Source organism: Glossina fuscipes, unplaced genomic scaffold (assembly GCF_014805625.2).
Source record: "Glossina fuscipes isolate IAEA_lab_2018 unplaced genomic scaffold, Yale_Gfus_2 27, whole genome shotgun sequence".
In the NCBI taxonomy this organism is placed as follows: domain Eukaryota; kingdom Metazoa; phylum Arthropoda; class Insecta; order Diptera; family Glossinidae; genus Glossina; species Glossina fuscipes.
The window spans coordinates 8,947,542-8,961,786 of NW_023998422.1; the positions used below are offsets into that span (position 1 = coordinate 8,947,542).

At 32.5% G+C, this 14,245-nt stretch overlaps 2 protein-coding genes across 5 annotated transcripts in view; both read right to left on the bottom strand.

The window, feature by feature from the left end:
* The window catches only part of LOC119636074 (60S ribosomal protein L23), a 48,149-nt gene that overhangs the window by 1,447 nt on the left and 32,457 nt on the right, over positions 1 to 14,245 (bottom strand). The window contains exon 3 of the mRNA XM_038031168.1: positions 330 to 457. Within this exon, the coding sequence (XP_037887096.1) occupies positions 330 to 457 (128 nt within the window). The remainder of the gene's footprint in view (positions 1 to 329; positions 458 to 14,245) is intronic.
* Positions 7,215 to 14,245, bottom strand: part of LOC119636069 — a 16,165-nt gene continuing 9,134 nt past the window's right edge. For 3 of the 4 annotated variants that reach the window (XM_038031159.1, XM_038031161.1, XM_038031160.1), the window contains 5 exons: positions 13,660 to 13,941; positions 9,491 to 10,812; positions 9,322 to 9,418; positions 9,070 to 9,224; positions 7,215 to 7,540 (listed from right to left, as the gene is read on the bottom strand). In XM_038031159.1, coding sequence (XP_037887087.1) covers positions 7,253 to 7,540; positions 9,070 to 9,224; positions 9,322 to 9,418; positions 9,491 to 10,812; positions 13,660 to 13,729 — 1,932 coding nt within the window. In that variant the 5' untranslated portion in view covers positions 13,730 to 13,941 and the 3' untranslated portion in view covers positions 7,215 to 7,252. The remainder of the gene's footprint in view (positions 7,541 to 9,069; positions 9,225 to 9,321; positions 9,419 to 9,490; positions 10,813 to 13,659; positions 13,942 to 14,245) is intronic. The other variant, XM_038031162.1, reaches the window with a different exon arrangement.

Genomic DNA, 14,245 nt, shown 5'->3' on the forward strand with positions numbered 1-14,245 from the left:
GGAAAAAACCGCGACAATTCTATTAAATGAGAATAAGTGTTGCAAAAATACCTCAACAATTCTGCTAAATGAATAAGTAGGGGAAGAAAAGGTTTTTGCTCAATAAAAATTTGAATAGTTCTTTGGCAATTGCAGCTTTGCTTAGTGTTTTTTAAAATCAAAGTAAAAGGGGCAACGTAGCCACTAATGAAAAAGCAAAGCTTTAAGTTTTGAAAATGTTTAACAAGAGAGGAAACGCGAACCGCACGCGAACTGTTTTAAAATGGGCCGCCTTTTCGCAAAATTCCATACAATTCTGAGATATTTTTAAGTTTATTCACTGCACGTACCTTTTTCCTCAACTCAGGTCTACCCATTTTGGCAATGGCCGCAAATATACCACCGACGCCAGCAGCTGGTAAATGATTCAAGCGATCATGAATTCCGTGCTCAGCAATTACGTATAGATTTTTTGCGGCTGTAAACATTTTTTTAAACAAATTGATTTTACACTTTCTTAAGCTTTAGGAAATAATACCAATATTGTCAGCGCAGATCATCACAGCGCCTACAATAAGCTAAACGATATGCGAAATTGTCCTTCCGCGGTTCCACAACGTCCTATACCGCAATGCCGTAAGAAAAGCGTAAATGTATTAATATCATTATGTTCATTACACTAATATTTTTTTTCTCAATCACTAAACATTATAAGAGCATATTCATAAATTAAGGATTCGCTAAGACTAATATTTTACGGAAATTCACCTCTTTTAGACATTTTACGTGTTGTCTTGGTAAGGAAAGAAAAATTCTGAGTAGCCGAAGGCGAGGAATCTCGACTAGCAAGCTAGCAAGTCAATGGTCGTGGGTTCGAATCTCAAGTGCGGTAGAATTTTTAATAAAAGCCGATAGCCTTAGATGCTAGTGCTTTTAAGAGTTTAATCTTAGAATTTGTTTCTCTGGCGAAATTAATAATAATAATAATAATACTATCGCAAGTCTGAGCAATTGTCTTAAGAGAAAGTAGTTAATGTTAAAATGTTGCAGTTTTACAATTGTAAAAATCACTTAACGCTTTCCGTAAATATGTGGTTATTAACAACAAAACCTACAAATATGTAAACTTTAAATAATTTTTGCAGTTTATATTATATACAATGCAAGCAATTTTGATGCTCAACAAAAATTCCCAATTAAAAAAGAGAATCGTTACAATTTTGCTATAACAGTAATACTGTTACTGCTTAAAAAAAAAACAAAAAAAATAAATTGTTTGCTCTTAAAAAAAATGAATTTCCTTGAATGAAGGAAGGAAGGAAATATGTAAGTTATATGTAGTTAGTAATGCGCATTAGGTTAAATGCTTTTAGAAAAGAGACATGCACTTAAGGTAAGTTTTTTATGCGTATTTTTCATTTAATTCAAAGTTTCTTAAGAACTTTATCTAACCATTGTGTTGTATAAACTATAAATTATATTTTATTTTTTCTGCTCTTTTTGTTTCACTCGCCATCGTTTTGTTTGTGCAACACATACCAGGTTTCCTTAATAATCGTTCCGGTCATGGTTCTACGTCGAATGTCCAAGTATTTATGAATTTAGAACCAGAAAACTAATTAGGAGATAAGCGACGTCGTCGCATTTTAAGAGTTAATATACTCGCTTTGAATATACAGCCAAATAACGCCGGCAAACGCAATACATCCACCCGGGAATCACTGACGCGTCCACACTGAAACATAGGCAGTTAAAATTGATGCGTGAGACGGGTAATGCGTTCTCGGTAATGGAGGAGAGAAAGCCCAATTTTCCACCCGTTCTCGTTACATCAACTTTTCGATGAAAATGAACAGAAGCAGCTTTTGTTGCGTATGCGGTTGTGTTTTCTCATTATACATATATTTTCTTCTTTTTTTTTTTTGTATATGTATCAGCAACAATAAACAACCTAAACAATTTTGCTAAATGAATGAGTGGTGGAAAAATACCTAAACAATTCTGCTAAATGAGAACTTGCTATGTTTTTTAAGCGGAATGGTGTTTCGAAAGAGTTTCTTAGAGTGCTCAAAAACCTACTATGTGTAATAAATCAAGACTGCTGTATATTTTATTTGCATTAAACGTTATTTACATATTTGTTTTGAAGAAGTTATATAAAAAAAAGAGTTTTTCTTAGTAAATTGCAATTAGCAAAAATTTCTTCTTTAATTTAATGTGTCTCGCGAGAACATGGAAATATTTTTAATATAAAGCATAACAATAATTTTAATTTACTGTCCAGGAGCTAATTCCAACACGGGAATGCCGAATGAATAACTTTATCCAATTGGTGGTGTTCATTATATTTTTTTTAAAATTAACGCATTCGTGGATGCATAATATATTTTCATGTTAGAAATGTATAGAATAATTTTGAGCATTTGTTCTTGTATATCCTATGAGTAATAAGCACAAACTATTGTTTTTATATGGTTGATCTCAGATTATGTTGTAGTGTGGCCGTGTTGTTTGACCGATTTTATCCATTTTCCACACGATCCTGCGTGCAAGAACAGTACTTGATATATTTGCGCATCTATTACGCATACTTTGCTTTATCCAAAAAAAAAAAAAAAAAGCGCAAAGGCTCTAAACAAACAATGGCGTACGTAATATAAATTAATATGGCGGAGCACACTCTTGTTGTCAAAATTGCGCCAATATGAATAACGCAGCTGTACAATAGATATACAATATTCAGCAGATTTGTGCGGAGGTTAGAAATTCCTAACTTATATCAAAGGAGATGCAGATCTTTAATCAACTTTTCCATTCTGTTGACTTCATTCGTTCTACAATTCATTCATTATTTGACTAATCAATTAATTCGTTCACCTACGCATGCATTCACTCCCTCACTCATTCGTTTATTCGTTCACTTACTAGCGCAGTGAATCAAACTAGATAAAACTAGATTTTCAAAAAGAAATACACATATAATAATTGCTAGGAACTGAAGATACACCGAAAGAATTTCTGGGCAAACTATACGATTCTTAGATGGGTCTCCATTTCAATACAATATATATAGATTGTGTAAATTAGTTTTATACTCACTTTTAATTTGTTCAATTTGTGCAGTTTCTTCAATTTAGCGACTAAACTATTTATTTATGTTTTCACAATTTTACCAAATTTCTTCAATTTAGAAAATTTTATTTAAAAAATATTTTAATTTTTTGCAACTTTTCACCCGATTTCAATTTTTCACCAAGCTGTTTATGCACTGGTAAAATGGCTTTAATATTTCGCTAAAAGCGGTTAGCTGTTATTTTCCTTTACATGGTTTATGAAAAAAAGTACTATGTGTGGAGAATGGGGAGAGCACAGAGTTGTTTTGAATAAATTGCAACGCTTGGATTCTGTTAAAGTGAGAAATTTGTATTCCATTCTCTTGAGAGCATTAAAACTATATTCTCCACTGCTAGAAGCACAAAAAACACACCAACGCCTGAAGCTAAAAAGGAGCCGGAATTAACTGCCATCCGCCTGAGTGGCCGAGTAGGCAAGAGTCTCGACTAGCAACTCAATAGTCGTGGGTTCAAACCTCAAGTGCGGTAGAGTTTTTTAATAAAAGCCGATAGCCCTAGATGCTAGTGCTTTAAGACTTTAGTCTTAGAATTTATTCTCTGGCTAAATTTATAATAATAATAATAATAAATAATAACTGTCTGTTGTCTAGTTTGTACCATGGCCTTACGAAATCCTGGGTGCCATCCTCGTTCACACCCAATCCTTTGCCCGGTGACCAACCCCTCTAGCATTCTACTTCCGAAACGATTTGCATCTGAAAAATTGGTTCCAAATAATCATTTAAAGTATTCACTTGATATGCGAAATTTGGATAACATTGTACTGTCTCTCAGAACTTCCTGCATGTAAGAATTTTCATAAGAAGGAATCCCCAATAAGCGAACGAATTTTATTTTAAATATTACGTAAAGAGAATAAGTGACTAATAAAAAGTTCTTTCAAAAAAAAAACAAAGACAAAATTTCTCAGTTTACACTTTGCAGCCTCTAGCATATAGAATCATCTAATCAGTGGTTCATGGGAGTGTTCAGGGTTCTGAATCGATTTAAGCATTTATGTCCCTGTGCTCATCTATCCGCCTTACTTTCTTGTGTTCAGGCCGCGATTTTCTAGATTTTGGATGAAATTTGGTGCACTAACTTATTTTCGCCTAATGAAGAACCATGTCCTATTATAGTGTTTTTATTTGTTTTAATTTGTAATAAAAAGTAGACATCATCAAGAATTTTCTTTTATTTTAAAAATTGATCCATACCATCATTTTCATTTAAAAATGGTCTCATGTAAATAATCGATTCTGAATTTTTGTAAAATCTCAGTTCTAGAATATCAATTATTGCCACTTTTCCACATAAATCTGCTCTTATTTCATCAATAACATGAAGAGTCTTGGAGAATAAGGTCACGAGACTTTGCGGTTTATTGTAGTAAGCGAATTCCGCAATATAAGCCAAAGGCAAGCTTGCTTTTGGAGATTACATTATCGTTGAACGGTTGTTGTAAAGGACTGAAACTCCGACGAGATGTTACAATATTTTATTAACCATCACATCCAAACCGTCCAAACCGAAATCATGTACATCAACTCGCAGATTTAAATATTATTTGTGTTATATTAACAACGAATAGTCTGAATAAGCTCAAATAGCGAATAATTATGAAATTTAACGAAATTTTCATTCGAAGCATTGCAATTTATTAAAAGCAACTCTGTTTTCTTTCTATTCTCTCAACACATGATACTTTTTTTATTAACCTTGTAAAGGAAAAAACCAACTAACGGTTTCCTGCATCAGCAAAACCATTTTACAAGTCGAACAAAGAACTTTGAGCAAATAAAAAATAAAGTGCAAAATTGCTAAATAAATCGAAGAATTTTTTAAATTTCTTAGCTAAGCCTGTGGTGTTTTTCTGAGATCTCTTTGTAAAACACCTGCGCTCGTTTAGATCTGCAATGAATCGCTTACTAGGAATGTGAACAAGTCCTGGATACAAAACGTATTTAAACGTCCGAAACGTCATTTCCTCCGAAATTTTGCGTAGACAAATCTCAAACATTGGGATTCAGTTGCTTGTAACCCGCGCTCCAGTGTATATCAAAGGGTGAAGGGATGGTTGTGATTTACGGCACGACATTTTATTCTATCTTAAAATGGCTGGAACCCAAGAAGCAACCTTCAACTTGGGCTGAGAGCGTCTACTGATTGCGCCGTATTTGTCAGACCCATCTCATAATCAAAAACGACAATTTCAGGCAACACATCTCCCACAAAACTTATTTTTGGAATGGCAAGTGTCCTTTAGGAACATTAGACGTGTTTTCTTTGCACCAAACGAGCAGTAATTCTTTTTTAGAGAATCATTTAACCAAATACAAGTTCTGACATGCACAAAACTATTTCTGTACGCTGTACAACCAGCCTTGTTTTCGAGAAATAAAGGCAGAAATGTATTTTATTACGTTCGCAAGTCTTTATCAAAATGCCTGAACTGAGAAATTCATATGAAATTTTTAATTTTCGAACTTTAATACGACAAGTTGTTGCTGTTAAAAGATACTTGAGCGGCGATCGTTTATTTTATTGTCCCATCTACAAAAGCGACGTCATATCTGATCCTTTTTTTTCTTTTTACTGAAATAAGAAATATTTTATTTAGAATTAAATAAAATATAATAACCTTTTATTAAACTAATGTTTTTTCATAATTTAACATTTTTTTTTTTTTTGCAAAGTTTTTCACTTTTTTTTAGCTATTGCAAAAAATAAAAACAATATAAATTTGAATAAAGAACTTTACGCTTTTATGTATAACATGTGTTTTAAAATGAAAAAAATATTTCTTTTTTTTTTAAATGCAATAATAGATAAACAGCAGGTAAGAAAAATTGCCAGTTGTTATATAATTTTTTTTTTTTAATTATGTTTCTTTCGTGTTTTGAAATTAAATAATTATTACATCAAAATATATTTTGGAAAAAGAAAAAAAGTTTGCGAATTACATTATAAATATATTTAAAAAAATGTCTTTTTTTTGCTATGAATTTTGTGTAAAAAGAAAAATATAAATACCTTCATGTGTTTTTTTTTTTCCTTTTATTTTTTTACATAAGTCATGAAAGTTAGACTTTAAATTTCCACATTAACAAATTGTTAAAGGATTTTTTTTTTTCTTACTTATCAAAACAAATACAAAATACAATCAAAAAGAATTTTTTTTTTTTTGTGTCAAATTATACAACAGAGATCAAAACTGAATCGAGCAAGATAATTTTTAATTTGTACATTATGGAGTGTGAAAGATGACGAGGGTGTTAAAGACAAAAATTTAGTATATATGAAAATGAAAAAAAAAAAAAAAATACGAAGCAGAGAGAAAAGAGAGAAAAAGAGAAATGCTTTAAGATTGTAAAAAATCGAAATCAATACTTTTTGCTCACAAAGATTCTGGCAAATACTAGTTGTACTCTCAAAAGTTAAATGTTTTTCTTAAATGGAAATTAGAATTTTTTTTCTTTTCCAATCATGCACATTATTTATTTTGATTGCTTTTTAATATTTAAGAAAACAGAAGGCCTTCTATATAAGTTCGTTTTACGTTGGCTTAAACTGATACACACACCTAGACTGATTATATAATATATTTGCAAAATACAATTATACTCATTTTAAATACTACACCAATTGCTTTAAGTCATTTGATTTGATTATTTTGCTTCAAAAAAAAAATATTTTTTTTTTAAATTTCATTCTTGATAAACTTGGTTATGTGTATAGATTCAATTTAGCTATAAATTTGGGAAAAAATTTTTCCTTTCGAAAAGTTTAGCACGATTCGGTTTTGCATCTGTCTAAAGTTATTATTTATTTTTTTATTTATTTAATTTCCTTAGAGCTTTGTTTAAATATTTCTTTTTTTTTTTATTTTCCCTTTTGTTTTTTTATTATCTAATTAATGTCAGGACTAGTTTAGCTTTTAAGTAAAGAGAGAGAGAGAGAGAGAGAGAGAGGAAGGCGGAGAGACTAAGAGAAGAAGGACAAGTTAGTATAACGTAGTCACTGTTGTTTAATTTAAGTTTTATATCAGGAGAACGGATTTCATTTATGAGTGAGTCTCGAGTATTTTTAATGTCATTTTTTATACAGCGTATCCCAAAAAGAGTTTTTTTTTTTTATTATTATTTTGTTCATTGGCATTTTTAACTGAGTTCCGGTCTGATTCTTTTACCATCGAGTTTTTTAGGAGTTTGTACAACAACATCAATAGTAACATCACTGTCTTCACCAGTTACAGTATTCGAACCAGCCATAGCTTCACGATTGCGTCGCTTAATTTCTTGCAATTTCTTGCGTTGTACTTCACGTTTAACGGCTGCTACCGATGGAGTGCTGTTGATACTATTCGTGGAGCTATTACGATTTTTGCTTAATGGTGTCTTCACAGTTCTTGGCGTTCTATTGACACTGGTCTTCAATTCTTTAGGTTTCTAGGATGTAGAAATAGGAGACTAATTATTATGACAATCGAAATGAATCAAGTAAACTTGAGTTAAATCTACTAGCTTACTGAACTGGGCAACGCTTTGTGTTATGAAATCATAGGTGCAATTAGTGAATAGAAAGTGTGATCCAGCAAACTTTTGCTGTTACTTCAAAAAGTTTAACAACGATATTTGTTGAAACTTTGAAGATTCGAGCTTCTTTGATACCATCTTTATTTAAAAGTTACCAAAGGATAAAACTACGATCATACATCATCGTCATCCGTCCAGCCTCACAGTTTACTATGGGAAATGCTGCACCTTTCGATCATCGAAATTGAACTGCACCAAATTCAAATGGACACTACTACATGCTGGACACTACTATTTGGTTCTCAGTGGATCCTTTGATATCTAAACGGTAAAATCTCTGCTGCCAAAAATGTGCTTGATTGTAAACGAGCAGGTTAAGTAAATTCATTATTTTTGTAAAAAATAAAAAGTCTATAGAACCAAGAAATATTCCTCCTACTATGCAGACTATTAGTAAGCAAACTTGGGAAGAATTTAATTAAATGGGGCAATCCATTCTATAACTACAGAGAACAATTTAAAATATAGTGTAATGGAAGGGATCAAAAAGAAGATGAAAATAATGCCAGTAGATATTATTTAAGGTGAAAAGTTGATGCAATGCTGGAACTTAGACTTAGTTGGTTATCAATTGAGTATTCAATCTTCACCGAGTGACTGCGCTGAGAAAAACGTAGTAATGGATAATAGTTAAGGTGAAAAAATGGCGAGAAGCAGCACATTTTTTTGCAAATTATTATAGCAGATTAAGTGACTTGCAACCATCAGATTGATCTATCAAGTTATACAAGACGAAAAACAGGTATAAGGACTAATGGAATACGGACCACCACTTCGCTTAATACAGTTATTCATATGACAACCTTTTGCAGTACGATGTTATACGGGAAGTGATTGGAAACGTAGTCGGATACGAATCATTTTCAATAGCTTTTGCCGTTTGGCCAAAACATGCTAACGTATCCAATTTCACCAAAATATCGGCAAATTATGACTCGTAGGTTGAGCACAAGAAAACAAGACGGAGAGACAAGCACTTTCTGAATCGATCGGTATAATAAAAGTTGGATTTATCTCAAGTACGTCCGCAAAAACTTAATATACTCTTGTGACACGTATGATGTAAGGCATAATAGCGTGGAACAATTATATAATGAACTACTTGAAAAGTATGTCTTCAAGTTTTGGTGATTGACTGATAATGGAGCAGTGCACATGGTACAGATGTGATCACTGCAAATCATAATAGAGATCCAAAACGCATCGACAAAGCATTGTTTCACTACTTCTTTTTGGAAATTATCACATGTAATAAACCTATTCTTTTAAAACCTAATTAATTCCCAGTTTATAAAACTTTGACAGATAGCTTTCCGTTAGCCGTCAATAAGCCGAATAGAGTCGAATATATAAGAGCCGAATAAATAAGATTTTCTACAAACCTTCCAACCATTCTGCTTTAGCTCTTCTATTTCGTTAAATAACGAATCTACATGATCGATTTGCAGATAAACCATGTCCCAGAATCCTTGCAAATCATCCAATGTGGTAGGAAACTTATCATCCGAAGAATTTTTCAAATTTTTGTGGCACAAGCCTTTAAGAAACAAACAAAAAACAAAAACAAAGAACAATTTTTGTTTTATGTTGGAATGAAAAAAAAAGAATAAGAAAATACACACATTCCCGCTTACCTTCAAATTGTTTCATTTTTTGTGATACTAGCAGTCTAGCTTTACCAGAAGCGGAACGCAAAAATCCCATTACATCTTCGCTTACTTCAGAATTATGCTAAGAGATTACAAAAACGTAAGCGAAAGTGACGTCATTCTCTCTCTCTTAACATATCACCTTAATGCATACCTTTAAAGTCTCCATACATTTTTCTGCCTCGCTGGCCATGTTCAGTAAGCGAGCTTGTTCCATTTTAAGCTGTTGCAAAAAGTAATGACCATCTTTACCCGTCTCAGAAAAGCCATTTGTTGTTGCTTTTTGCATTTTATTTTCAGCTTTAGTAATTACATTTTTCGTTTCAGGTGAATGAAACTGTGATTCTATTTGCACGCATCTTTCATGATCTACTTCATCTCTCTCGTTTGATGATTTTCTGTTTTGTACATTTATTAATAATTTCACGTCGTGTTGTTGCTTTTGCGTCGCAGCATCATCATCGCCATTTAAATTTTGTCGATTATACTCTTGCTCTACTACGCTGGTTGAAATACGTTGCAAGTAATTTCTTTTTGGCGATATTGTGGGTAATTGAGCTCGAAACTCTTGACTTAAATGTCTTAAACAGGGCAAATCAACATTGTTGTTTCCCTCCAATTGATTATTTTCATTTCCTATTGGAGTAGGATTAGTCGGTAAATTGGCGGATCTCCCGCTGAATTCAAATTTCTTACGAAATTGATTATAGTCTTTGCTGGGCGATAATTCTTGAAATTTACGAGCTAACTCTGTCGTAGCCGTAGTCGTGATCGCTAGGCCTTCCGTCGACTCACTGCCATTTATCGATGCACTTTCTTTCTTTTTGGGACTGTAAAAGCCTGGAGCCAATGCTCCCGGCCCATATAAACGCTCGACACGTTGCTGTATAAAACTTAACTTTGGACATTCTTTTTGACTCTCACCATTCTCTGTATGATTGTTGTTGTCACCTCTGATATATTTAATGCCGCTATTATTGCTATTACTTTTAGGTGATGTCAGGTGTGATTGCGGCGACTTAGGATTTACATTCGGCATGGTTAAAAGTATAGGGGGAGCTAAACAATTATTTTTCTTGCAATACTGTAAACTGCTCGAGGATGGCCTTATAGGCGAGACTTCACGCGATTTATTAATGTCTTGGCGGATTTTCGAATCGTATGTCGTAATATTCGAGTAACCGTTAACGCAACATGCCAAATTCAAATAGCTCGGTTTCTTTTCGTAACTGCCGTTATCAGGTGTTTGTGGTGTAACGATCGTTTTATAGGTTAATTCCGAGTTATCAATATTGTTATTCGTAATGGTGGGCGGTTGAGTTAAAGCTATACACACTTGACCGGTAGTTGGATCCACATAAGCGGTAGTATTCTTAACCGTTTGTACTGAACAACGTTCACGTATATTATTAGTAAATTCGCGAGTTATATCTTTAATGGAGATGGGTGTGGGAAAATTTAAACTGCCACTGGTATCTGAAGGAAAATTTCAATAAAATTGCATTAAAAAAACTGTAAATAATTTTTTGAAGGAAATTAAAAATTAAATTAAAAGAAAAAAGTGCTTAACGAAAAGAACAAAAGACAAAATAAATTAATGAAATAATAAGAACCATAACCTCTTTAAAGACCCAATTTTATATTTATAAAATATAATCCATAATCCATTAGGCTAAGTTCTAAAGCTAACTTCAAATACTGACGAATTTCATGTGCGAATCGAATTTCCAAATTACTTATCGCTTCCTTCCCCTCCGTCCTTTGTGCAAATATTAACAACGGGTTCAGATATTTAGCTTGAGAATAATTTTTTCGATACGTACCATTTATATGTGGATATCAACAGAACTGATTATGATTGCATTAAGCTTCTTTCTGATCCTTCAAAGTATAACTTTATAATGCATGTAGTGTAGTGTGGCTTAAGTGCACTGTTCGCCCACTTTTTCTACCTACTTTCCCAGGACGTTAAGGTATTTGATAGAATTAGAATTGATTAGGCAGATATGCGAACAGGCTGATCGGAGCTCCTTTTAACTGGTTGCTGTTAATTACCTTTCTTAAAGCCTTACAGATAACCAGTTCGGACACGACACCGTTTCACTACATACCTAAGTACACGGATCTACTGATCAATCCAATCCAACTTAGCTTTAGGCTTATAAATGCTGACAACTGCAAGTCCTATATCGCGGTTATTGTCTTTTGATATCCCGGGCCAGCATCGACTTCGAATCTTATCCGAATAAATAATGGATATACACCCAACTCTTTTTTCACACGTTTTTTTACCCAATCTTCAAATAACACGGTTTACCAATAAGAACCAAAACATTTTTTCTACACAAATTTTTTACTCCAACTTGAATTTTCGGGAAAGTTTTCTTAGTGATTTAATCTGCTCGGAGGAATACCCGTATCATTTTTGTACTTATCTCGTCAAACTGCAACTTGAGCTAGGCATCTCGTCTTAAAGTGTTGAGCTGATAGGTTGCAATAAATAATTTCCATAAAGTTCTAAAAGTTAGTGTTCATTGGTTAATGGTCCAGCCCGTAACAAACGTATATGCTTGTTATTACCAAGTAGCGAAATCAATTATTATTCGTATATAATTTCGAGTCATATAAGAAAAATGAATGGTTTTTGTTTTATAAATAATTAATAGGAAATTTCATTATTACTGTTTTGGACGGTTTTTATGGGAAAATCTTTACTTTTTTCATCTTGTACGATTTTTTAAGGTTTTGGAACTTAACCTAAATTTACCACATATCGCATCTACTTTTTCACACGATTTTTTTTGCGCTGCTTTATAAGGAATGTATCTACTTCGTACAAAAAGAGTTGGTAGATAAGAGCCAAAAGTATCTATTTTGTAAGCCGTATTTCCCGTCCACCGGTAACAGATATAATAATACGGTCTTCAATGTGAAAAGGAAAAGCCTTCATTTTTCAAAATCTAGGCAAACCAAAATAGCTTTAGCTGTGTGATTTAAGTTTCCAGTAACGTGCTTTATGTAGAGAAGAAGCTTTTCTAAAATTAGCGCAGAGAATGAGATAAGCTTTCCTAAGATGAATTCAGAGCCAAAGTCACATTTCCCAAATATGATTTATGTTCATCGAGAATGCAAAACATTATCTTACGGATAAGCGATTCATAAGTGATATGCGATACACCTCTCATTCCCCTTCTATGTATGAAAAACAAGATCGAAAAATAATCACCTTTAGTGATAAGCATTAAGTGTGTCGTTATAACATAGCCCTTGTACCACAAAGAGAAAAAAATTGGTGCGGACGTGGCCGACACTCGGGCGGACTTGAAACAGACCCATCTTTCTTACACCGTCTAATACAGAAACACTTTCTTCCGTTCAATGTCAAGATCGCAAAATTTTGTAGATATTTTGATAGACTTTGACACATCCAAGTTTTGATCTGAGCTCGTCTCTCCGCTTATCGACTTGTATTCTTGTTTGGCCTACACGTTGCAATTTATGCAAGATTTTGATGGAATTTTATACGGGGATCTTTTTTTTTGACTCAACGATATTGAAAATGTTTCGGATCGAAACACTTTCTCGTGTCCTTCCCCTGTAACGTCTTATTTCGTATTGTAACGTATTTAATCGTGGATTTTGGTATACTACGTCTCTTCTTAGGTGTTAAGAGTACTTAAAAATCCTAAAGTGCAATTATCATCTCTTTAAGTAAAGTAATCAAGTAAACTAAAAAAAATGTATGCTAATAATGAACAAAAATGGATTTCGGATTATTTTTATATATGCATTAACATAAACTCTTTATATATGGTGTGTATAGCTTAGAAAATAATTTTAAAGTAATTCCCAGAAAAAATATGTTCCCTTAGAGAATAGAAATTGAATTGAGTTTATTAACATTTAACAAATAATAACAACAAAGAAAAAAATCCATAAGAACGTTGGTTAGTATTCAGAAGAAAAACGAGAAAAAAATTTTAATTTTCTTTACACACATTGCAGTTGTCCTGCCATATAGGAGGATAGAGGTAAGAGTAAAATAGGAAAAAAATAAAAATAAAAAATAAATAAATAAATCAATAAAAGGAAAAAAGGCTTGAGGTGTATATACATTTCAAATAAAGAAGCGAGGCTGGAATTGAATTTGTTTTGATTAAATAGCAGAAAAAAGGAAAACTTTTTCATTTTAATACAAAAAAAAAAAAAAAAAATGTAAACTTTTATATACAATTGTTTTGCGATTTTCTTTGAACAGTAGTAGTGAGTAAAGTTTTTGTATTATTTTATTTTATTTTTTTTTTAATGCGTTGATACCTGTACCTGAAATATCCGTTGATTCGGCATCAACATCTAGCGAACAGCTGCCAATCGAGTCCATACTTCGATCCATAATATTTGCTTTAAAGTCTTTTTGTATTTTGTATTTTGTATTTTTTTTTTTTTTTTGTTTTTATTTTTGGGTTTTTTAATACAACAACAATTTCTCTTTGGATGTTGCTACTATATAGTAAGATTGACTATTGCTTTCACTGATTATGTTTATCTTTATGCTTTTATTGCCAACGTGGATATAATGATGTTTTTTTTTTTTTGTTTTGAAAACTTAAAATTGCACCATTTATGTTACAGTTGGGAAGAGACAGAGAGAGAGAGAGAGAGAGAGAATTAAGAAAAACAAACAAAAAAAAAAAAAATTCATATGTATATAAAAAATGAAACGAAGAGACACAACAACAACACACACGAAAATGAAATAAATGTTTAATATACCTATATGTGTAAAAATAATTTCATCTTTTCATACCCACCACCGAAACATGGAAATTCATTGTGTATGCCTGCCTAAGTGTTCGTAAGAAAATTTAAATCCATGCAGGCACACACAACCGAACGCGATTAAGTTTAG